This window comes from Zootoca vivipara, chromosome 5 (genome assembly GCF_965207765.1).
Source record: "Zootoca vivipara chromosome 5, rZooViv2.hap1.1, whole genome shotgun sequence".
In the NCBI taxonomy this organism is placed as follows: Eukaryota; Metazoa; Chordata; class Lepidosauria; order Squamata; family Lacertidae; genus Zootoca; species Zootoca vivipara.
The window spans coordinates 56,256,379-56,280,676 of NC_142588.1; the positions used below are offsets into that span (position 1 = coordinate 56,256,379).

General features: G+C 47.2%; 1 protein-coding gene across 4 annotated transcripts in view; it reads right to left on the minus strand.

The window, feature by feature from the left end:
• Positions 1–24,298, minus strand: part of DNMBP (dynamin binding protein) — a 53,814-nt gene that overhangs the window by 20,766 nt on the left and 8,750 nt on the right. The window contains exons 2-5 of one of the 4 annotated variants that reach the window (XM_088670705.1): positions 17,054–17,207; positions 13,792–13,914; positions 11,521–13,389; positions 6,453–6,719 (exon numbers count right to left, since the gene is read on the minus strand). In XM_088670705.1, coding sequence (XP_088526831.1) covers positions 6,453–6,719; positions 11,521–13,389; positions 13,792–13,914; positions 17,054–17,198 — 2,404 coding nt within the window. In that variant the 5' untranslated portion in view covers positions 17,199–17,207. Of the gene's footprint in view, positions 1–6,452; positions 7,604–11,520; positions 13,390–13,791; positions 13,915–15,144; positions 15,265–17,053; positions 17,208–24,298 lie in introns of those variants that run through there. The other 3 variants (XM_035133837.3, XM_035133839.3, XM_035133841.3) reach the window with 3 other exon arrangements.

Genomic DNA, 24,298 nt, shown 5'->3' on the forward strand with positions numbered 1-24,298 from the left:
CTGGAGGGCCACAGGTTCAATATCTCTGAACCTAATGGATAGTCAGGGACTTTCAACAAAAGAATGTTCCTTGTTGGCTGGAACGCTCTCTCCTCAGCATTTGGAAAGGGAGACCCTTCAGAGTGAGAGAAGCAATGTCCGAGTATGGGAAAAAGAAAGTCAGTTAAAGCTGGAGTTGAGCTGGATGGAGACTACTGTGAAAGCTGCAGGGGTCCACACGTTTGTTCTTGGAGCTTGATGCAGCCTGTTTTGAGGAACCTGCTTCTCTGTTTACAAAACCTGTGCTTGTATATTAGTATATAAAGAGATTACAGGCAGCATAAGCCTCCAAAGGAAACTAAACCCTGTAACCCTGCCTCTGGATATCTGATTGTTTCAGGAAGTGGGAGAACTTAGCATTATACTTAAGCATTATATTCATTAACCTCTTTGGGCCTTTTGTAGCCAGGCTGGACTACTGAAGTGTTACAGAAAAATATAAACAGTGCAGAGCCAGATGGACAGACGGCTAAGGAAGGATTAAATTTTAGTTGAGAAAAGATTAAAACTGCCAACTTCCACTGGCTAGTCTAGCAAGGACCGATAAGGGCTGCACCAATTTGCTCACGGGGAGAACCAATCACCATTTCTGCATTTTTCCTCCAGCAATGGATGACTAAGAAGTGCCTAAACACTATGCAAACATCGGAAGGGGGAGAACTGTACCTCAGGCTGCAGATATCAATTTGCTTGCTTAAAGAAAATCAAGATAACTCTGGTGGTTCTGGAACTTGCTGGGTGGCATGGCAGGGAAAAGCTAAAGGGAAGGCCAGCTAGAAATGCAGTGCTCCTCACAATGGGATCTGCCTAGCATGAAACACAGAGGGCTGTATCCAGAGCAGAACCAGCACTGGTGTAGCAGCAGCAGCTACATTTCCTCTCCTCCCCCAATGTGCCCCCCAAATCTTCTCCAGTGCCCCATAACCTTCCAGAGCTTAGTTGGGGGGGGGCGTGCTGCAGGGGAGATGAGAGATGGGGAAAGTTCAGTTCCGCTAGTGCAGCCCTTACACTCTGTGCATCCTAAGGTAAAGGTAAAGGGACCCCTGACCATTAGGTCCCGTCGTGGACAACTCTGGGGTTGCGGCGCTCATCTCACTTTATTGGCCGAGGGAGCCAGCGTTTGTCCGCAGACAGCTTCCGGGTCATGTGGCCAGCATGACAAAGCCACTTCTGGTGAACCAGAGCAGTGCACGGAAACGCCGTTTACCTTCCCGCCAGAGCGGTACCTATTTATCTACTTGCACTTTGACGTGCTTTCGAACTGCTAGGTTGGCAGGAGCAGGGACCGAGCAACGGGAGCTCACCCCGTCGCGGGGATTCAAACCGCTGACCTTCTGATTGGCAAGCCCCAGGCTCTGTGGTTTAACCCACAGTGCCACCCGTGTCCCCTGTGCATCCTACCATGGTTTTAATACCTCAAGCATGCAGCATATGTAATGAGCCCTCAACAAAATGCATGACATGGCAAATCTTGGCAACGAGGCTGTCCTCTGCCTTTTTGTAGCCTGAAGCAAAGACTGAGGTCATCATGCAGCCTGAAGCTAGTTTTCTGACTATAACTGATAGTCAAAGAAGACAGAGATGGAGAAGAGGGGCTGCTGACAGGCAAGACCACCAACTCTCTTTTGAAGAACTTCTTTCTAAGCAAGGCAGGATACGATCCCTTTCCTCCTGCCTTTTTTTTAAAGGTATGCACAAATGTAACTTAAAACAAACAAACAAACAAACTTGGCATGATTTTTCTCCCACTGAGCCAGGCTGGCATTCCTCCTGCATTCATAAAGCAATTGACAGGCATACATATCAGCAACTCAAACACTGATTCAGTCATTGGCTTTGTACCAAGTGAGGGATGCATCTATTTCTTCTCTATGTCTGCATAGCACATATTTGTTCACAAGTCTGTCCCATTTCCATGTCAATCTGTGATTATTATTATTTTATCACACAAAAATGTGCATTATTTCTGGATGTATTTCCCTCACAAAATAGGTATTTTAGTACACATTCCACCTTAAAATGTTCGCCTCACTATGTATTTTATCCAAAATCAGAGGGCTGCATCATTGAATTTGGAGAAAATTAATAAAACAGAAGAATAATTGTATTATCTGCCTATGGAAGTGCAAGTCAGAATTTGTTTGTTTCAAAATTCAGAAGAAATGACCCCCTGAAACCTCCTTACTTGCACCTCTTCCTCCTATGTTTCCAGTGAGGCTATTTGCCTTTATTTTTGCTAAAGCATCTTACGTACTGTATATTTATGCAATTAAAACTACATTTCCCTCCTACTGGTAACTCTCACCACCCTCCCCATTTTTTAAGAGCTGAAAAGCTGCTCCAGGAAGGGAATTACAAGAAGGTGGGTTTGTGAGGTCATAAGTTCCAGCTAATTAGCAAAATGCCCACCCAGCTCTTGCAGCAACTGAGCTTAATCCTGGAGAGAAGATTGTACAAGACTGAACAAAATGTGTTGAGTAGGCTTCACATACCAGTCCCACTGTCCAAATGATGTGCATTTGAGTGTACTCTTGGGGTTCTCACAACCAAGCACCGTCATCTATGGCAGTGGTCCTCAACCTTGGGCCTCCAGATGTTTTTGGCCTACAACTCCCATGATCCCTAGCTAGCAGGATCAGTGGTCAGGGATGATGGGAATTGTAGTCTCAAAACATCTGGAGGCCCAAGGTTGAGGACCACTGATCTATGGCACCTAAACTATGATCCCTGCAGCCTGATTAGGCCTTTGTAACATGACCAGCTCTCCTTAATTGCTCAGATCAGCAGGAAAAGGTGCATTATACAAATGCAACTTAATCAGCAAGACAGACTTGCCATGTAAATACCGGTAGCCACTTATGGTATGTCACTTATTCACTGTGTTTCTCTCAGTGAGCACACATAACATGTGGAAGCTAAATAGGTACCAGGAAGCTTTAGTCAGCTATGGCTCCCCAAAGTATATCCAAGCCACGTGTTTACATACAGCATTAATCAAGCCTGGATATCAGACATTCAGCATATTTGTTCAGTGGGAGGGTTGAATGGATAGGGGGGAAAGAGATATTTGACAAGTGTGGGAAACCTTTGACCCTCCAGATGTCGCTGAACTGAAGTTCTCATCATCCCTGGTCATTGGCCATGCTAGTTGGACCTGATGAGAGTTGTAGTTCAGCAACATCTGGAGGGCCAAAAGTTCCTTATGCTTGGCTTAGGGACTTAGTTTTCCAGCATCCTTATTTGCACAGCTCTAATTAGTGCATTAGGGACATGGGTGGTGCTGTGGATTAAACCACAGAGCCTAGGACTTGCAGATCAGAAGGTCGGCGGTTCGAATCCCCGCGACGGGGTGAGCTCCCGTTGCTCGGTCCCTGCTCCTGCCAACCTAGCATTTCGAAAGCATGTCAAAGTGCAAGTAGATAAATAGGTACCACTACAGCAGGAAGGTAAACGGTGTTTCCATGTGCTGCTCTGGTTCGCCAGAAGCGGCTTTGTCATTCTGGCCACATGACCTGGAAGCTGTATGCCAGCTCCCTCGGCCAATAATGCGAGATGAGTGCCGCAACCCCAGAGTCAGTCACAACTGGACCTAATGGTCAGGGGTCCCTTTACCTTTAATTAGTGTATTGCATACTCTCTTGTAAGTGTGTCTGTTTTCTGACCTTTTGTTCACCCTTGAAGAATGTCAGGAGCCAAAGTTCATGTGGTTAAGTGCATATGACAGTGTCTGCAGCATATCAAACAAATCCCACAAATTATTGCATCCACCAACCATACACAGAATCTCCACGCTGTTTACTGTGGGTTCCTTATCTGCTGAGCTCACCACCAGCCAGCAGCCCCCTCTTCCCTGCTAGGGCCACCGGCTTTACTCCCTAGAGATTCTCCAAGATAGCAAGGTCTGTGCTTATTCTGCCAAGTACAGAAGTTGGTTTGGCCACCAAATTAAACACCCTGATTATTTCCATCATCCTTTAAAGTAAGGGTTTTTTTTTTCTAAAGGCATTTTCTAGACATTAAGACTGCTAAAATAAACTTTCATGTGCCTGAACAGAGGGAAGGAGCATCAAGTAAAACTTTAAGTAGTAAGTGATTGGGACGTCTGTGTCCTTCATATGTAGTAGTAGTAGTAGTTTGTTGTCTCAAAGTTTTTTACAAAATAGTTCTAACAAACACATCCCACCCGTGAGAAGAGGCCACAGACATCTAAAGTTCTGCAAAGGCAAGGTTGAAGGTCCCGATAAAAATAAACTTTTTTATCCGTAGCTATTTAGCACTCCCCAGTGACTAGCTGAAGCATTATAAATGATCCCCAATAAACAAAGTTGCTTAATATGTATACAGTTGCATGCAAAATTCAGTTTTTTAAAACTGGAATTTCAGCTGAATTTGGGATATCTTAGCTCAGATTTTTTGTTATTAGTACAGTAAGGTAAAGGTAAAGGGACCCCTGACCATTAGGTCCAGTCGTGACCGACTCTGGGGTTGCACGCTCATCTTGCATTATTGGCAGAGGGAGCCAGTGTACAGCTTCCAGGTCATGTGGCCAGCATGACAAAGCTGCTTCTGGCAAACCAGAGCAGCACATGGAAACGCCGTTTACCTTCCCACTGTAGCGGTTCCTATTTATCTACTTGCATTTTGACGTGCTTTCGAACTGCTAGGTTGGCAGGAGCTGGGACCAAGCAACGGGAGCTCACCCTGTCACAGGGATTCGAACCGCCGACCTTCTGATCAGCAAGCCCTAGGCTCAGTGGTTTAACCACAGCACAGATTATCAATTGCCTGATGACAGCTAACTCTGCTTTCCCTTTTCTAGCCCAGGGTCCAGCTGATGACAAGGCTGCAGGAATACTGAGCAGCAGAGGCTCCCACTAACAGCTCAGAAGTCAACAAGCCTGCCCCACCAGTTTTCCACGGTGCCAAGTTTTGTCTTCCTACTCTAAAGGCCAAAAAGAGTCTGCTGGGGAGGGCGATGGATGTGCAAACCCAGAGGGAAAGAGCCTCCCTTTTGCTAAAGTTAAGCAATCTTCACACTGATGGTGCTATAACAGCAACAACATTCATTTGCAACACTCCATATACACCCCGCATTTCAGCATAATTGCTGAAGAACACAACTGGGTGGTTCCTGATGCTTTTGAACACAGGAAAAAACAATAACCTTGCTTGACCTGAGGCGACTTCCACAGAAGCTGTAAGATGCTGCTGGCTTGAGATGTGGAGTAGAACCCAACAAGAAATGTGTCCCACTGCAATTCAGCCACCTTTCATAAGGAATACAAACTAACCACGCCAAAATGCAGTTCAGGGGTAGAGTATCTCTTGTGCCTGGAGAAAGTCCCAGGCTCAATCCACAACATCTTCAGCTAAGACTGGGAGAGACCCATGTCTGAAATCTTACAGCTGGTCAGTAGAGAATACTGAGCTGAATGGACCAATGGTCCGATTCAGCAGAAAGCAGCTTTCTATGTTCCTGAAATGGCTAGCTCAAATATGCAGGAGTTACTGCAAAGCCTGTAAGCCACTCCTATTAGGGCAAGTGCAAACATGGCAACACGGCACTGAGAAACCAAGGGACACTAAAGCAAGACTTCTTGCAGCAAGAGTGTCCCACTCGGACATATTCTGCACTTTTCTGGAATTGCACGTGAGTGTCACTCCACAAAATACCAGGAAAGTGCACAGCCTGTCCCTTGGTTTCTTAGTGCTGTATGGCCATGTTTGCACTTGCCCTAGTAGAAGTAGCTTAGAAGCTCTGCAGTAACTCTTGTACCACATAACAGCATAACAGAGATGCAAAGGCTGGTTTCAAAGAGCTGCCTAGGATCTAACCCTGTGCTTGAAACCTGAGCATCTAGGAAGCCAGGCTCACACCTGGGCAGGGAGCATAGCAGGGAGCCCCTGGCAGGGCAACAGCACATTGCAAACCTAACTAAACGGCACAAACATTCCTGGCATAAGGGACTTGAACTGGCAAATGCCCAGCCCAAGAGGGGGAAAACAAGGCACAGCCACAAAGGAGAGCCTAAGGAGAAGGCTGTCAATTAGCACGCACAGAGAAAACAACAATTAAGCTTCATAATATTCCAGATGATTGACATAACAGGTGTTTTCTTTTCAAATGCTGCTGTAGGGAAGGGCTGTAGCTCAATGACAGAACACCTGCGGAAGATCTCAGGTTCAATCCTCAACATCTCCAGGTAGGGATGGGCAAGATCCCTCCCTGCAACCTTGGAGAGCCGCTGCTGGTCAGTGTGGACAATACTGCACTAGATGGACCAATGGCCTGATACCATACAAGGCAGCCTGTTGTGATCCAAAGCCCTGCTGTTCATATGGGGCTGGCTGGCGTGGAAATCCAAGCACAGGTAGCTTCATCACCACCGCACCTTTCCCCCTGTCCAACCTACCTTGCTTTTCTTTGACGTAGTGCCTCAAGGCACTGGGAGCCGTGCGCCGGTACAAGCTATTCCGCTGCCAGGCTTCACCCTCCCAGTCCAGGCTCCAGTCTGACCGCCCTGCGCGTGTCCTTGGACATCCACCTCTCCACACCTGCAGTCCCGGCACTCCAGACTGGCCAGCCACAGTTTCTGCTGCCCCAGAGTCCTCGTCCACCGCATTACGTGGCTTGGCCATTTCACAGGCAGGCGCCAACCCCCCACTGCTGCGCTCACATCCTAACGGCCAGGACACTTGGTCTTTTTGACCGGCAGAGATGTTTCTGCAATCCACAGTGATGTTCTCAAATGTCCTCCCTGAATTCTGGGCATCGTAAAGGAGGTCTCCACGCAGCACATACTGGCCCTCCTCCTCCTCATGGCATTTCCCATCTGTTCCGCTGTACTCCACGTACCTGTCACCTGCCTTCTTAAAGTCTGCATCCAAGCGTTGCTCAGCTGTGCACCAACCATCTCCCTTCCCATAGTCATCGTCGCTGCCACTTTCTCTCCAGTGGTTCGCACCCCACCTGTGCACGTTCCTCGAGGCTTTGATGCCAGCATCCACGTAAAAGCCATCTTGATACCAGCTATAGGGCTTCCTGCAAGCTGCTCGGGTGGCTTTCTCACTATCTGTGTAGTAGCCAGCTTCCTCCAGGTGACCATTGCCTACTGCCTTGTGCTCCTCGTACACCTTGTTCCTGGTTCTCCTCCTTCGGTCAGTATATTGTCCGCCTTCCTCCCCACAGTCCCTGCAGACTCTGGCCATTTCGCGGTCTCTGTACCAGATCTCCCCCTTCCTGAAGTGACCACAGGCTCTGCCCACTGACCTGGTGGTGCCGTACAGTTCCCTGCTCCTGCGCTTGTTGTCCCAGTCACAATCACCGTTCTGGCCACTTCCTCTGGCACCATCTCCTTTCCTGGTGGAGGACTTGTAGTCCTCATATTCCCAGCTGGGGAACCAGAGGCTCTTTGCCTCTGGGAAGGTGCACATGTTCCTCTTGGCGTGCCCCCCCCTTCCCCAGGGTTCAGTTTCTTTGCGCTCTCCCCGCACCTCACCCTGGGACTCTGCTGACTAAACACCAGCGACAGAGAAGCAGCATAACCTTCGTACCCAATAGGCAGCAAGTCCAGACAGCCTCACCCACCTGCTGGCAAGTAATGAATAACCAGAGTCCCACAGATGAGAGCTGTGGATTGGACAAGTTCCCTGCCCAAACCGGCTTCTCTGCTTTCCAGTGCCCTCCCTCCCTCCCTCTCTGGGCTCCTTAACACAGGGAAACAGAAAGCCTGTGGCTTAAGTGGCCACACCCCAGGAGTACTTCCCTGGGGCAAAGGAAAAGGGGGATATGCAGGTACTGGGGAACTATAGGCTGGACCCACCCGGGCTACTTGTGATCTGCTTGTGGGAGAAAGAAACCCACCCTTGGTTTTTAAAGGCAGTGCTCTGTGTTTACTGCTTTGTTTTCTGTATGGTTTATTTTTATGGACACCACTTAGAAATGCTAAGGATTAAATGGTGCATGAATACCCTAAATAAATAAAATATACAAATATATAAATATACAAATATAGGTAAAGGGGCCCCTGACCATCAGGTCCAGTCGTGTCCGACTCTGGGGTTGCGGCGCTCATCTCGCTCTATAGGCCGAGGGAGCCAGCGTTTGTCCGCAGACAGCTTCCGGGTCATGTCGCCAGCATGACAAAGCTGCTTCTGGCGAATCAGAGCAGCGCACGGAAACGCCATTTACCTTCCCGCTGGAGCGGTCCCTATTTATCTACTTGCACTTTGATGTGCTTTCGAACTGTTAGGTGGGCAGGAGCTGGGACCGAGCAATGGGAGCTCACCCCGCTGCGGGGATTCGAACCGCCAACCTTCTGATCAGCAAGCCCTACACTCTGTGGTTTAACCCATGGCGCCACCTGGGTCCCTTATTTATATACAAATATATAAATATACAAATATACATACACACACAAACACACACACAGAGAGAGAGAGAGACAGTGGTGCCTCGACTTACGAATTTAATCCATTCCGAAGGCACCTTCATAGGTAGAAAAATTTGTAAGTCGAAAAGCACCATTGGAAATGCAATTTCCCATAGGAACGCATTGGAAACGGAAAAATTCTAAAAATTTGCAAGTAAAAAAAACCCTATCTAAAACCGCCGTGGTTTCCATTCGACGCTTGAGGTTACAGACTCTGCTAACCCAGAAACAGTACCTCGGGTTAAGAACTTTGCTTCAGGATGAGAACAGAAATTTTGCTCCGGCGGCATAGCAGCATCAGGAGGCCCCATTAGCTAAAGTGGTGCTTCAGGTTAAGAACAGTTTCAGGTTAAGAATGGACTTCCGGAACGAATTAAGTTCTTAACCAGAGGTACCGCTGTATATACAGCCACCCTGGGTCGCTCATGAATGCACAAAAACGCACACATTTAAAGCTGTTCTGATTCCACACGTACATCACAAGACTGTATTGTTTGATCCATGAGAGCCCGGAGAAACCAATGATTTAAGAGCCCCAGGCCCTAATAGGGTTCACATTTCAGGTCAAAAGTATTTTCCCCTAGTCAAGCCACTATTTCACAGATTCAGTGCCGGTAACTTGAGAAATATACTCCAAGCACCTAGGAATTTGCATGAGAAATATTTAGCTCAAGGGACAAAAAAACTATTCCATGGCATCAAAAGCAGACTTCAGCAGCTTGTGCAGGAACCTGGTAGCCTCAGCAACCAATAGTTTTCATTCCAAAAGAATGCAGAGGAAAAACCTGAAACCATGTTGGCAGTTTTTGCTAATTAGATAAAAGGAGGGAGAGAGAGAGAGAGATATCTGGGAGGGATTTCAGGGGTCATGAAACACAATTACCAGCCACTCCCCTTGGATCCCTGCCCATATTTTACCAAGACTACTATGATATCCTCAGCACATTTTTTCACATATACTGTAACTCAATCCTGTTTTTCCAGTTCTCTCTGACCCCTCCCCACAAAACGAGAATAAAAGCAATGCCGTCAGCAGTACCAGAGTGAGGACAAGAAAATGCACAGGACTCCCATTTCAGCATGCTGCTTCTTCCTAGAGAAGCATCCTTGAGACAAGAGAAGCATCCTGTTTTGATTTTAAAAATTCCTTCAGTAGCACCTTAAAGACCAACTAAGTTTATATTTTGGTATGAGCTTTCGTGTGCATGCACACCTCTTCAGATACCTGCACACGAAAGCTCATACCAAAATATAAACTTAGTTGGTCTTTAAGGTGCTACTGAAGGAATTTTTTTATTTTGCTTCGACTCAGACCAACACGGCTACCTACCTGTTTTTATTTTGGTGGCCCCGTTTTGTAAACCGCCAATGGCGCTGGCATGTTTCCACAACGTGCCTTTCACCTCACAACAGCTGACACAGGCATAGCTGCCAAGTTCTCCCCTTTTTTAAGGGAAATTCCCTTATGATGAATAGGCTTCCTCACGAGAAAAGGGAAAACTTGACAGCTATGGACACAGGCTGTGTCTGTCAGCGAGGCAGTTTACTCATTCAAGTGGAGTAACGCTTGTGGAAAGGAGGCGCCTGCAGGACTACAGGCCCTGAGAAAAGGCAGAAAAGGCGGCAGAGGTGCCCTGAAGGTGGGTGGCCAAGTAATGGAGGGAAGCAAAAGACAAAACTGGTATTTTGGAGAATGAGTGCATTGTAGTGGTTAGAGTGTCAGACTAGGAACTGGGAGACCAGGGTTCTAGTCCCTACTTGACCATGAAGTTTACTGGGTGACACTGATCCAGTCACAATCTCTCAGCCTAACCTACCTTGTAGAATTGGTGCAAGCATAAAATGGAGGGGGAGGACTACGTATGCCACTTTGAGCTCCTTGGAGGAAAAGTGGGGTATAAATGTAATAATAATCATTTAAAAAACCAGAATGACAGAGGGAACAGTATAAAATAAAAACACTCAAGAAATATACCGTATATTCCGGCGTATAAGACGACTGGGCATATAAGACAACCCCCAACTTTTCCAGTTAAAATATACAGTAGTTTGGGATATACTGGCCGTGTAAAAAATACGACCCAGAGTATAAGACGACCCCCGTCTTTTGAGAAGATTTTCCTAGGTTAAAAAGTAGTCTTATACGCAGGAATATATATATATGTGTATTTATTTTCTTTTTTTGTTGTCTACGGTAGCTCAAGCAAGGAGAAAGACCATTCTTACTGCCTCTGCAGCGGTCAAAAGGAACTGTGTGAGAAGTGGGAAGCCACAGATCCTTGATCATGTGCACTGAGTTTAGGAGCCAACTGCCTGTCAAAATGCTAGTCCAGTGGCAGAAAGTTCCAAAGCAATGTCTGTGCAGGTGCAGAACCCAAGTACAGGACTGCCCAGAAACCACGAAGAGGAAAACAGGAAAACCTGGGGGACAATAATCAAGCAATTGTGGGAGGCTTAGAGCAGGGGTAGGCAACCTAAGGCCTGGGGGCCGGATGCGGCCCCATTGCCTTCTCAATCCGGCCCATGGACGGTCCGGGAATCAGCATGTTTTTACATGAGTAGAATGTGTCATTTTATTTAAAATGCATCTCTGGGTTATTTGTGGGGCATAGGAATTCATTCATTCCCCCTCCCCCCCAAAAAAAATATAGTCCGGCCCACCACATGGTCTGAGGGATGGTGGACCGACCCACAGCTGAAAAAGGTTGCTGACCCCTGGCTTAGAGGAAACATCAGCCAGGAACCTGGGCAAGAAATCTATCCTCTCTCTCCAACAAGAAAGAAACAGCAAAATGGAAGCTCCTGACTCCACCCAGCTACCAGTAAGTCCAGTGCCACCTAGTGGCTAAACTATACAATGACACTATCCACATGCAAGCAAATTTGCCTAATCCTTTATTCACTCAAGAATTTGAGAAAGGGTTTCTTTTAAGTGCATCTTCCCCAAAGCCCAAGTGGTAATGTCCTCACACACTGGATTACTGGTAGCGAATTGCATAGGATTCTACATGTCAGAACTGATATATATACAGAACTGTTCTGAACTTACCTTTCAGCTCTTGCAGTTCCAAGTGCAGGCTGGACATTTTGCAGTCACAAAAGTCCAGGTTTTCCAACGTCTCCGCTCGCCCAGGCCCACCCTGTTGCTGCTCCAGCATTGTACTGAGCTCTGCACGGGTCTTGCTGTAAACATCCAGTTCTCGCTCCAGTTCCTGGATGCGATTCACCAGGAAGAGGCATGGAGACGCACCTCTAGGCTCGTCGCTGCTGCCTTGTCTCTCTTTGCTCCCTGGCTGCAGCTTGGCAGGAGCTGGGCTCCTCCTCTGGCTGCTGGGAGGTGGAAGCGGCGCTGGCCTGGATGGCCTCACAGAGGTTGGCAGAGCCTGAGAGGGAGGTGTAGTTTTGGGGCTGTGGCCTGCAGGCGAATGAGGTGAGGCAGAGACTGGGGTGCTAGGCCGGGGAGGCGGTGGCCGTAGCACCTTCCTCCTTGGTGGAGTGTGCTCCACTGAACCGCGTACGATGTCCTTCTCTGAGCTGAAATCCAGGATGGAAAAGTGCCGGGAGGTGCTATCGTGCTGGGGGGTCCCGCAGCTGCCATGGCTAATGGGGCCTGCCAGGCTCTGCTCAAACTGAGCCAGCTGCTCTGTCAGTTTGGAATCGAGGTCTCCACAGCTCTCCCCATGGAGCACCCCTTGGGGACGCTCGACCCGAGCACCACGACAGACAGGCCAAGTGTCCAGGCCCTCGTGGGTCCCACTGAAGCTGGAAGAGCGGGATTTGGGCTTCCGCCGCTGGATGTCCACGTAAGCAGCCAAGTCCTCGCAGCGAATGTTCTTGTGGGAAGGGCTGTGAGCCTCTCTGCCCCACTCCAAGGGCTTGCAAGCCTCTGGGTGGCTCCATGAGGTCCTTGAGCTCTGGTTGGACTCTGCGTTACTCACCTGACCACAGAGTTGACCCTTTGGCTGGAGAGCAGGCTGAGGTATGAAGGAAACTCCATTTACGGCTTGGATAGGGTCCACAGAGGGACAGCTTGACCTAACTGACGGAAAAGATTCCAGGCAGCCTTCATTTGGGCGGCTGAGCATTTCATTCCCTTTGAGCTCAGAGTCCAACTGGTCTTCATGACGTAAAGCAAGGTAGCCAGGCTTCTCCTCAGTGCAGGCCGGGCTCTGTCCAGGCTCCTCCCACATGGCAGGAGGACCTGCTTTGGGTGTGCTGGTCACCTCAGGGTCCATGTCCTTTGGCAGACACCCAGATTCCCATTTCTCCCTAGCTGGGGGGCTGCTCTCCTCCAACCTCACAAATCTGTGAGGAAAGATGCCACGTCTCCCTCGAAGCTCCCCCTCCAGCCAACCATCTTCCAGGACGTCCAGAATCCGAATCCTGTCTCCCACCTCAAAGTTCAGCTCTGCAGACTCCAGGGCTTGGAACTGATAGAGAGCGATCCCATAAGGCCCCAGAAACTCCTCGCCATCACTCCATGCTTTCTCCTCAGGCTGACGGTATGTTCCTTTCACACCATTAACACTGTGGATTTCTGAGGTCGTGGGCTCCTCTGGACCAACCTTGGCTTTTAGCGGACCCAAAAGCTCTACGAACCCCTCAGGGAAGATACCTTGGCGACCCCCAAGCTCTCCTTCAAACCATCCAGGCTCGGGGACCCCCACAATAGTAATCATATCCCCTTCCCGGAAGTCTAGCTCCTCTTCCAGCTGGGCTGAGAGGCTCATCAGCGCTCGGGCCTGGCCCAGGGCATAGGGTGGCATCTCTAGGGTGGTGCCGTAAGGCGATCGAGGACCGAAGGCCGAGAGGCAGAGTTCTCGCACGCATGATGAGGGGAAGAAGCCTCTGGCTCCCAAACAGCTTCGGCCTTGGGGCCAAGGAGAAGACGCAGAACCATCTAGAATCACAAGGTCTCCTGCAGGGATAAAGCATATGAAGTCAGGGGATTTCTAAGGTGTCACCTACAACAACCCCTTGCTTAGAACCCGCCAGGGTTCTAACACTAGGAGATATAAGTAACCCCAAAGCAATCAAGGGCTCACAGCAATCTAGACAGCCCTTGCCAACAATGGGCATCGCAGGGCTAGGAAAGGTGGGCCATGGGCAACTATTCTGGGCACTTTCTTTCTGTTCTAGGTGCTCAGAGCTCAACCCCAGGCATGGCAAGTCCAGCAGAGCATGAGGTTGCCAGCAGTAAAAGCCCTTGGATCGTTGTGGCTGGAGTTCTGGGGAAGAAGACACTAGGAAGGGGTCTCTTGGAGAGAAGGACCAGGCTGAACAGGCCCCTCTTTGACTACCCAAGGGATTCCACCAGTACCTCTCTGCAAGGTGAGGCTGCCAGGCTCCTGGGAAGTAAAATTGCTGGTGCAAACAAACAGCTTTTCTCCTTGTTTCAAAGCAGGAACTTCCATGGGTTCCACAAAGCTGCTGGGAAACTGTCCTAGAATGAGAGAGAGAGCACACTGTCAATAGCAGGGAAATGTTCCCATGGACACAGATTACACAAGTGCCTCTGCACCAATACATCCCACTGTTCTCTAGGACATCCAAGCATCTCTTTCCAGGGACTCAGCTAGATTGGTAAAGAAAATGTGTTTTATATGCACTGTATATGCAATATAACACCGTGACACCAGATGGCACTGTGGAGTCTGGTCTTTCCCAACAGGATTTCCAGTATGAGTTTACAATGTGTTTAACTGAATCGCTTCTTTGATGTGTCTAGATCCAGCCCAGGTGTCTGTAATTCTCACTGAATCACCCTTCGTTAGGCCAACCAAAACGTCACAAAATAGCACGTAAGCTTTCAAGCAGGAATCTTCAAAAGGGGTGAAGAACTTTTTCCCTTTCCATCTAGCCAAATGAAGAGTTCTGAAGAAAACTGTAAGATTTAATTTGAACCTTTCTGTATGGCCTTGTTTGATATGTTTTGTTCTTTCTTGGAAAATGTATCTTTTATAAAAGACCCATCCATCATGGTGTGTTTTCTTTTAATGAATCCACCCTATTCCTGTGACTGTAATTTGTTTTAACTGTTTTTAATACTGAATTTTAAGCTGTAACTCACTCTGGGACTTGATGGTGATGGACTGGTATTAATTATTATTATTATTATTAGTTGGGAGCCTATCTTGGTAAGCCAGGAGGCAGATCCAGATGTCAGAATCCATTCAATACAAAGGCCACATCCTAGCACCTAGACAGACCTGCAGGATCCTCCTCTCTCCAATGAATAAGCCTTATTTTAGGTAAAGGTAAAGGGACCCCTGAGGTGCTCATCTCACATTATTGGCCGAGGGAGCCGGCGTACAGCTTTCAGGTCATGTGGCCAGCATGACAAAGCCGGTTCTGGCGAACCAGAGCAGCGCACGGAAACACCGTTTACCTTCCCGCCGGAGCGGTTCCTATTTATCTACTCGCAGTTTGACCTGCTTTCGAACTGCTAGTTTGGCAGGAGCTGGGACCGAGGAATGGGAGCTCACCCCGTCACGGGGATTCGAACCACCGACCTTCTGATCAGCAAGCCCTAGGCTCTGTGGTTTAACTCACAGCGCCACCCGTGTCCCACTAAAGCCTTATTTTACTCCAGTATAAACTTCAGCATTGAGAACAAAGTTGAAATGATTCATTTTATTTTAATGCATTGAAAAGATTACTCCACAGCATGTACCTGGAACTTGAAAGGATTTTGAGTTGAGGTGATGAAAATCCCTCTATGCTGACATGTTACCTCCAGCTAAGAAGGCCTTGTCAAACTTCCATGTTTTGCAATGGAAGGAGGCAAGACAGGACTGCTACTACAGATCCGGCTTTAAGCTTTGCCCTGTGGTGCATGCAGGACCAGAGTCCTGAGGGAGAAGGAAAGGAAAGCTTGAGAATAGCACCCTCTCCTGGCCACGAAGCATTCTCTCTCTGGTACGTCTCATTTACACTAGCAGTTGCTGGACGGCTATGCAGCTTGCTTCAGGCTCAGTCTAAGAATTTACAAAAGGAGAAGTGAAATCCTCAAGCTCCGGTGACCTGCATCCTGCTGCCTTGACAAGACAGCAGCCACTTTGATCATGCCACAGTAATGTGGACAAGCTTAGAGCAGTGGGAATGATCCATTATGAGAGGGCGAGAGAGCAGGGACTGGCACGCATCTTCTTCTTTCCCCAGGGCTGAGGGCAAGAGACTTCTCCCCAAGTGGCCAATTGCTAATGACAAAAACTGGCACAGCCAGGGGAGATGTACACTTGGGGAGTGTACATCTCCCCTGGCTGTAGAGTGTTGTTGTTGTTGTTGTTGTTGTTGTTTAGTCGTTTAGTCGTGTCCGACTCTTCGTGACCCCATGGACCATAGCACGCCAGGCACTCCTGTCTTGCACTGCCTCCCGCAGTTTGGTCAAACTCATGTTCGTAGCTTCGAGAACACTGTCCAACCATCTTGTCCTCTGTCGTCCCCTTCTCCTAGTGCCCTCAATCTTTCCCAACATCAGGGTCTTTTCCAAGGATTCTTCTCTTCTCATGAGGTGGCCAAAGTATTGGAGCCTCAGCTTCACGATCTGTCCTTCCAGGGAGCACTCAGGGCTGATTTCCTTAAGAATGGATAGGTTTGATCTTCTTGCAGTCCATGGGACTCTCAAGAGTCTCCTCCAGCACCATAATTCAAAAGCATCAATTCTTCGGCGATCAGCCTTCTTTATGGTCCAGCTCTCACTTCCATACATCACTACTGGGAAACCATAGCTTTAACTATACGGACCTTTGTCGGCAAGGTGATGCCTCTGCTTTTTAAGATGCTGTCTAGGTTTGTCATTGCTTTTCTCCCAAGAAGCAGGCGTCTTTTAATTTCATGACTGCTGTCACCATCTGCAGTGATCATCTGCTGTAGAGTGTAGAGACACCAAACGAGCCTTTTCAAGGCACAGATCAAAAGGTGGCTCTCAAGGGAAGACCCAGCACCGCAACCAGGACACCAACTGGCTTGCTGGTTTCAGTGCTTTGCCATCTGCTACATTGTTCAGGGCCCTGTTGTCATGCTAATCTCACAATATGAGATCCCTGAGTATGTTGAGACATGCATCTTTTATTAGACTGGCTGGCTCGTTGAAGGAAACTGAGGAAAGGGAGCAAAGCAAGCTTTTGAACATAGATGATAGGTTCCAGCTGAAGGTTTTGAAGACCTTATGACCGCATATGGAGGCCACATCAGACCACTTCATGTGGCGGCTGCAAGTATAGCATCTTCCATTTGTGTGTAGTTCACCAAGTTCATAATTGAGCCCATTTCCTTCATGGCACTGCAAATGCATATCACAGGGAACTCTTATTCTAATGCGTTAGTAACTGCAAAATTGGCCCTCAACTCCTTAACTGTGTTCTTTATCCCTCATCTTCTGGAGAGACTGCTGGGGCCACCAAGGAGATATCGGAGGCCTGTTTCTGGTACTTGGCTGGTACCGGTATATCCAAAGCTCCCAATTAGAGGGGGGGCATTTACTTAGCTTTAATCCCCACACACTCTGAGTTTTGCTTCATGCTGGCTTGCTTCTAATCCAACCATTCCTATGAGCCCAGCGCAGGCCTTTTGATTCCTACCTGTGACTCCTTCCTTCTTCCCAAGGAGCCAGAATTCGTCTATGACTGCCAACACTTCTATGACATCCCCCACAAACAGTGGCAACTCTTCGGAGACACTGGGGCAGAAGTCAAAGACAGCCCGTACCACAGAGCCTGCCTCCATCTTTGGGATCTGCAACGAAAGGATACAGAGTCAAGGCCTAGGAAACAGTTGTGTCGTGTCACAGACTGCAAGGGGAATTTTACATAGGAGCAGAGATTCAGGAGCATTAAGCAACTCCAGAAGTAGCATGGAGGTTTGCATCAGTCTGGATACAATGGGAATGGGGAATGTATGACACTCCATATTTTGTTGGGCTACACCTCCCAATGTCCCTGACCACAGTGACCAGGGCTAACGGGCGCTGGGAGTCTAACAACATCTGGAGGGACACATGCTTCCCATTCCTCAGATACAAGATCACATTTGTGTAGTAGTGTAATCATTTGCACCCCAAACCCGTGTGGCCACCCTGTATCTCAAGTTCAGCACAAGGGAGCTCCATATGCTCTATCTTCTCAGCCAGCTCCGTTCAACAGGACTGAATGGAGCCACCACCAGACTGCTATCCTTTCCAACAAATATCTGTGGCCAGTGCTTGGTGGTGACCCTCATTCTCTACAAACACTTCACAGTAAGACATTAGACTTTGTCTGAACAGCAGTCCATTCTGACTCCTGTTTTTTTTTACCTGATTCTTTCCTACCCTTCTTTTCTGCTTACATCAGCTGGTAGAGTATGAGACTCCTAATCACAGGGTCATGGGTTGAGCAAAAGGTTCCTGCACTGCATTGCAGGGGGTTGGACTAGACCAGGCATAGGCAAACCGGCCCTCCAGATGTTTTGGGACTACAATTCCCATCGTCCCTGATCACTTGTCCTGTTAAATAGGGATGATGGGAGTTGTAGTCCCAAAACATCTGGAGGGCCGAGTTTGCCTATGCCTGGACTAGATGAACCTTGTGGTCCCTTCTATGATTCTATGATCTATTATCCTTTTCAACATTTCTTGTATGTTGACCTTCAACCCCTCCCCACTCATTTTCTCCATGCTTTGCCTTCAAAGATTAGTTCTTGATGAGTTTAGCTCAGGGATAGTCAACCTTGGCAAGCAGTGGGGGTGGGGAACCATAGGTCAATGGAAGACCACTTGTTTTGTATGTAGAAGGTCTCATCCTGGCACCTCCAGGATACAGTGATACAGTACCTGATGGTGGGAAAGGGCCTATGCCTGTGAGCTTGGAGAGGCACTGCCAGTCAGAGCAGACAACACTGGACTAGATAAGACAACTAGCCTGACCTGGTATAAGGTAGCTGACTACGTCCCTATGATTATCTGGTAAAGGTTCTTGATACTGAATCTGACCCAGCTTCCACCAAGCCCTGGGATCCCACAATGCCTCCTGCAAAGATTCACCTACTGTCCAACCTGCCTCAATAATTCACAGGAAGCAGTTAACCTCCTTGGTAAAATGCCATCCAGCTCAGAGGGCTGTTCTCCATCAACTGCATTACAGGAAGGGCCATTTGTCATTGTCAATGCATTTACATTTCCCACAAATAAATCTGTGCTCAAAGCAGTTCACACAAAAAATTCAAAGTCTAGCTGTAGTAATATCCTAAGTACAAAATACGACATATACTGGTAATATCACAGCAACATAACACTAAGAAAGTAATAACCAACAATTAGCTCAGTTGGTTAGAGCATGGTGATGATAACACCAAGGCCGCAGGTTTGATCCCTGTAAGGGACTGCTGCATATTCCTTCATTACTGGACTAGATGATCCTCAGGGTCCCTTCCAGCTCTACAATTCTATGATATACAAATAATTAGCAGTTCATTTACCATATATAAACATTTAAGTAAGCATACTGATATAAGGGAATAAAGGCAGATTTTTGCCTATATCAATACAAATAGGTCAAGTTCAAGTATCTATTTGGACTTCATTGCTGGGTAAGTGTTTCTCCCCAGCCCCAAACAATTTTGTACTTGTAAATGGGGAAAAAGGCACTTTATTTTGTTTTTACCGATGTGAGGGGAGAAAGAAGCACAACACTGGAACTAGAAAGCCACTCTGGAAACATAGTCCAGACTGTGTATTAGATCCAGGCAGCACTATCAAGGACTTTATTTTTATCTCTCTTCTTTTTTAAAGGAAAGGGAGGATTGCACAGGTAAGTCCAAAGTATCAGCTGGGATAAATATCATAAAAGGAAGAAAGATGAGTGACCCTCGTTCATAGATGGTGTGCAAACAGATCGGATCCTGTGATAGGAAAGAGAGAATCAGGCAAGCGACCTCAGTCCCACCGCTGAACAGGCTCCTCCGAAAGAAAGATGCACTGTTTGGGCTGGCATTTTCCAAATGACCAGACCACCAGAAAGTTTGTTGTGAAAAAGCAATGGAAGTGGTGGGCAGTGAGGGGAGGGGGTAGCCATTCTGGACCATTCCCCCAAGCTCCAGAATCAGGCTGTGTGAAAAAAACCAGGAACGCAGGGTCAGGAGAAGGAGGAATTCCTGTAAGGAAGGGACAACAAGATGGAACGGAAGCTTAGCATTTCCCTGACGCACAGAAACTGGGCTCTGAGCTGCAAGCAAGCTATGTGCAAATGGTGACAGGCACAATCTATAAGAAACCCAGAAAGCAAATCCCTATACTGCCACTTCAAAAAAAAAGGGGGGGGGGTCCTCCCGACCCTAGTAGGGTGGTCAACATTTTTACGGCTTCCTGCTCCTGCACCTGCAACAGCAGCTCAATCAGATGCTAGCAGGTGGTAAGGCTGATCGCAACACTATGAAAAGGTTTGCTTGCTGTTTCTGCACATCAAACTGCTGTTAAAAGCACAGGAGGGCAGATTGCTCTTTCAGGACAGGTGGCGACCCTATGCTCAGCACCTTTAGAAAAGGGAAACTCAGCTCTATTCCAGGGCACTTAATGGGGAAGGGGTAAGCCCTATATGCCAGGGATACAGATTGCCCGAGCCCCATATATTGTGATAGCTGATACACTGACATAGCTTTGATTCCTGCATTGGAGCAGGTTAGACTAGATAACTTTGGGGTCCCTTCCTGCACTATATTTCTACGATTCTACTCCACATTGCTACCAACATCAGAAATCAACAGACACAGAAAACATGAAAAAATTCCTTCAGTAGCACCTTAAAGACCAACTAAGTTTTTATTTTGGTATGAGCTTTCGTGTGCATGCACACTTCTTCAGATACACTGAAATAGGAGTGTGCATGCACACGAAAGCTCATACCAAAATAAAAACTTAGTTGGTCTTTAAGGTGCTACTGAAGGAATTTTTTTATTTTACTTCAACTCAGACCAACACGGCTACCTACCTGTAAACAGAAAACATGGTTACACATTAAATGGCACACTTGCCTTTTCTCAGGCAATCAAGAGTACCATATTCGCTCACCACCACCACCACCCACAAAAAACCCCAATTACCCCCCTGTGATAAACATGCACCTCAGAGCAATGTCCAGGGCACTAGGTGCTTAGATTTGAAGAGGAACAATGCATAAAGCATACAGGATGGCTGAGCGAAAGAGCTAGAGGGAGCAAATGTGTTTTGCTGATGGCATTGGTTTTTTATTATTATCAGGCACTAGCAGCTTCACTCATGGCAACAATGTGAAGCTGGCATTTCTCAGAAATGCTGCCTTGGCAATTCCCAATGTTTAAGCCTCAGGCAAACCCAGAAACATACCATAGGTTACACTTCAAATGATACTCCCAGGCTGCAGTATATGTACACTGAGTTCTTCCCCGGACCTCTGTGGAGCACATTAGATCAACACTTCCCACCCCACCGACCCGTAGATTTGCTACCGGTATCTATCCTAGAGCATCAATAGCGACTGGGACCATTTCCCTGCATGTCTCCCGTGTCTCAAAACCACAGAAAAAAGGAGAAGTGCTCACTTGCAAAACGGGGTGATGAAGTTTCAGATTCTGATGCAAAATACTGTCTATTAAAGCAAGTCAAGGAAGCAGCGCAAGTTAAATGTGATACTATACCTCTACCATTTCAGTACAGATGAATTCTGCAAAATAGCAATGATTATCCTTCAATATCACTGATCTGAGCTCAAAGTCAATAAAATGATGCTGTTGCTCTGTAGAAGGAAAAGGAGCAAACTAACAAATTTCTGCAAGGTGCATGTTCTTATAGCTCCCACATCCCTCCATGAAGTCTGTGTTTTCCAGTTGTCAAGAAAAAAACTGTATAGATCAAGTTCTCAAGTATCATGCCTGTGAAGCTGTGTACACACTTCAGTTTACTCTGCATCCAGTGGTTTGGAACATACAACATTAGCTGCAATACACACCTGTCCTGTATCTAGCCTGACATTTCTTATGAAATACTGAGTTTTTATGTTTAGCGCAAGCCAGCTTTGATGTGAATTAAGGAAAAGAAGGATCTATCTGTGTTTTAAGATGGCAATGTGTACACAGTTGAAATCTCTCAAATTAATGTCCTGAAGTTCTTTGAAACAATTTAAAATGCCCATCAGGGTTCCATTCAGTCATTCTATTTCACTAATCCTTGATCACGAGTGTCTAGAAATCACCACCACAAACACAAAACATTTCCATGAAGTAGCATGCTAAACCTTAATTATTCACTATACGGCAGGAACAAAAGACATTCTTTGCCCATTTGTCTTAATTCAAGAATCTGTCACATGCTAAGAAATCTCAGCCCACTTTGCATTGAGGTGTGATTAAGCACAAGCTAAACTTTGTGTCTGTCTTGCCTAGAAAATTGCACAGGCCATTTTTTATTTTGCAATAACATGCTACAATGTAGAGAAACCAATGTTTAAATAGTGTTAAAACGCAGGACACAAATTAATACAATCTGTCACAAATACAGCCCAACATCACAAGGTGCAATCCAGGACAGAACAGGAGTCCCTGGCAGATCTGGACAAACACCCACAAAAGCATCTGGCAGACTTTAAAACAGGATAGGATACAAGATCTGGAATTTGAGACGGGAGAAAAAGAAAGGAGAAAGGAACCACCATATAGATATAGACTGAAATTGTGATATGGGCAGGCAGCCCTGTTTAGGGAAGCTTTTAATGTTTAATAGATTATTGCATTTTAATGTTCTGTTGGAAGCCACTCAGAGTGGCTGGGGAAACTCAGCCAGTTGGGCGGAGTATAAATAATAAATCATCGTTGTTGTTGTTGTTGTTGTTGTTAGAAATATGCAGAGAAAGATAGAGTTATTTATATTTATATATAAATGGAAGAGCTGCAGCTCAGTGGTAGAGAACATATTTAGCATGCAAAAGTCCCAAATTCAGTTCCTGACATCTTCAAGTTGAGCTAGGAAAGATTCCTGCCTGGAACCATGGACAATCACTGTCTCTCAGTGCAGACAATACTTAGCTAGATGGACCAATAGTTGGCTCTCAGCATAAGAAGCTTCCCTTTCCAAGGAGGAAAGGTCTCCTCCACTACTGTAAACTGAGAGGAATAGCATCCCCTTCCTCAGAACAGAATTTGTTGTGACTGTCAAGAAAAGTGAGGAATACAATTGGGGCTTGAGACAATGGGGGTGCTTTGGCATGCCTTGTGGAAAGCATTTCATAAATGAAACAAAGAAATTAATGATAACAACAACTGGATTTGGGAGCAGTTCCAAGCCTGCCATGAAGCATAGGTTATGCTGATTCCCCTGCACTCAAGGGCTTCTGATCCATAACAGCAATAGCTACTGTCTTCCAAGTACCACTAGAGACTCAGGTACAACCTCATCCATAATACACCCAGATAAAGAAAATGCAGCTTCTGGTTTCACATTTTCACAGCAGCTGATGCAGCAGGATGAACTGAGGAAGGAGCCCTGGTGATGCTCCTGATTAAAAAAAAGTTCAGTCAGCTGGACAAGGCATGTGGGTGTTAATGAGTAAAGAATGTCCTAAATGGAGGAGGAGGAGGAGGAGGAGGAGGACTGCTGAGATAATGCCAGGACATTCCTTCAGTTACTATACGCCATGGGGAAGGAACATGTTAAAGGGCAGCAAACGGCAACAACACCACTCTACATTCCCTACCACACTCTCATGTGTAAGGTCTGCAAAATAATGAAGAGTGTTGCCACAAACCATCCCTAGTTCTGACAGTGAGGCTGAGGAGAATAAGCAGGCAGAAACCTGGGATTCTTTTCCTCTTGCAAGATTATTTCGATGCACTGTGGAAAGATCTCCTCCGCTTCTGGCGGGCTGACTCAAAAGGGCTTGCCTTATTCCACGACCGGGATGAGAGCGGAGTGTTGTCTTCTCAGGAACATCTGTCTGCCAAGCCTTGCTCTAAACGTATGCCTGGAGGGAGGGAACAACCTTCCAGCTCCATCCGGGCTGCATCATTAGACAGCCCTGCCTTCTGTCCCAAACAGCAAGCTGTTCCCAGATTCCGTGCTTTGAGCCTCCTCCCCTTGGCCAGCCAGATCCGTAACAGCCCTGCACACACTGCAGCAGGAGGCAACGATCCAAGGGAAAGCGTTTTCACCCACCCACAGGCCCAGGGTCACGCATGAGTCACACGCCTTGCTGGCTTTCCAGCACCACTCCCCTCTTACCTCTGGGAGATCTGCAACTGAACAGAGATGATTAAAGGGAAATGGATCTACAGTACCGGTAGAAATCCATCGAACACAGCAGTACAGGGAGGCCTGTTTCAAGTCGGCTAGAAGCCTCTCCTCTCCTAGCAGGCCTCCATGTGGCAAGACTCTCCTGCTTCCAGTCCCCTCAGTGTCCAACATGGTGTAGATACCTCTCTTGTTCTTTAACCGCTTCTGGAGGAGGAATCCCAGCCACATGCTGCAGCATGCACAGAAAGGAAGACAGCCCAGTATATATCGCCCGTACGGGAAAGCCAAGCCCATGGCCTGAGCAGCCAAGTTAAACAAAAGCTGTATCAAAGAGCCAGCTACAACCAGGGCTGAACATGAGGTTGTTCAAACTGCATTTGGAACCACAAGTTGGGATTCTAGCACATGTCAACTGGATAGCCATGATTGGAAATATATTGCTGGACTCAGGGCTATTTTTTCTAGAAAAAGACATGCCAGAACTCACCATGGACGGCTCCCTTATTCTCCTATAATGGAAATGGTGCCTACCTGAGAGGCACCAGAACTGAGTTTTGGTGAGTTCCTGCTGGGAAAAAAACCCTTGGGTTGA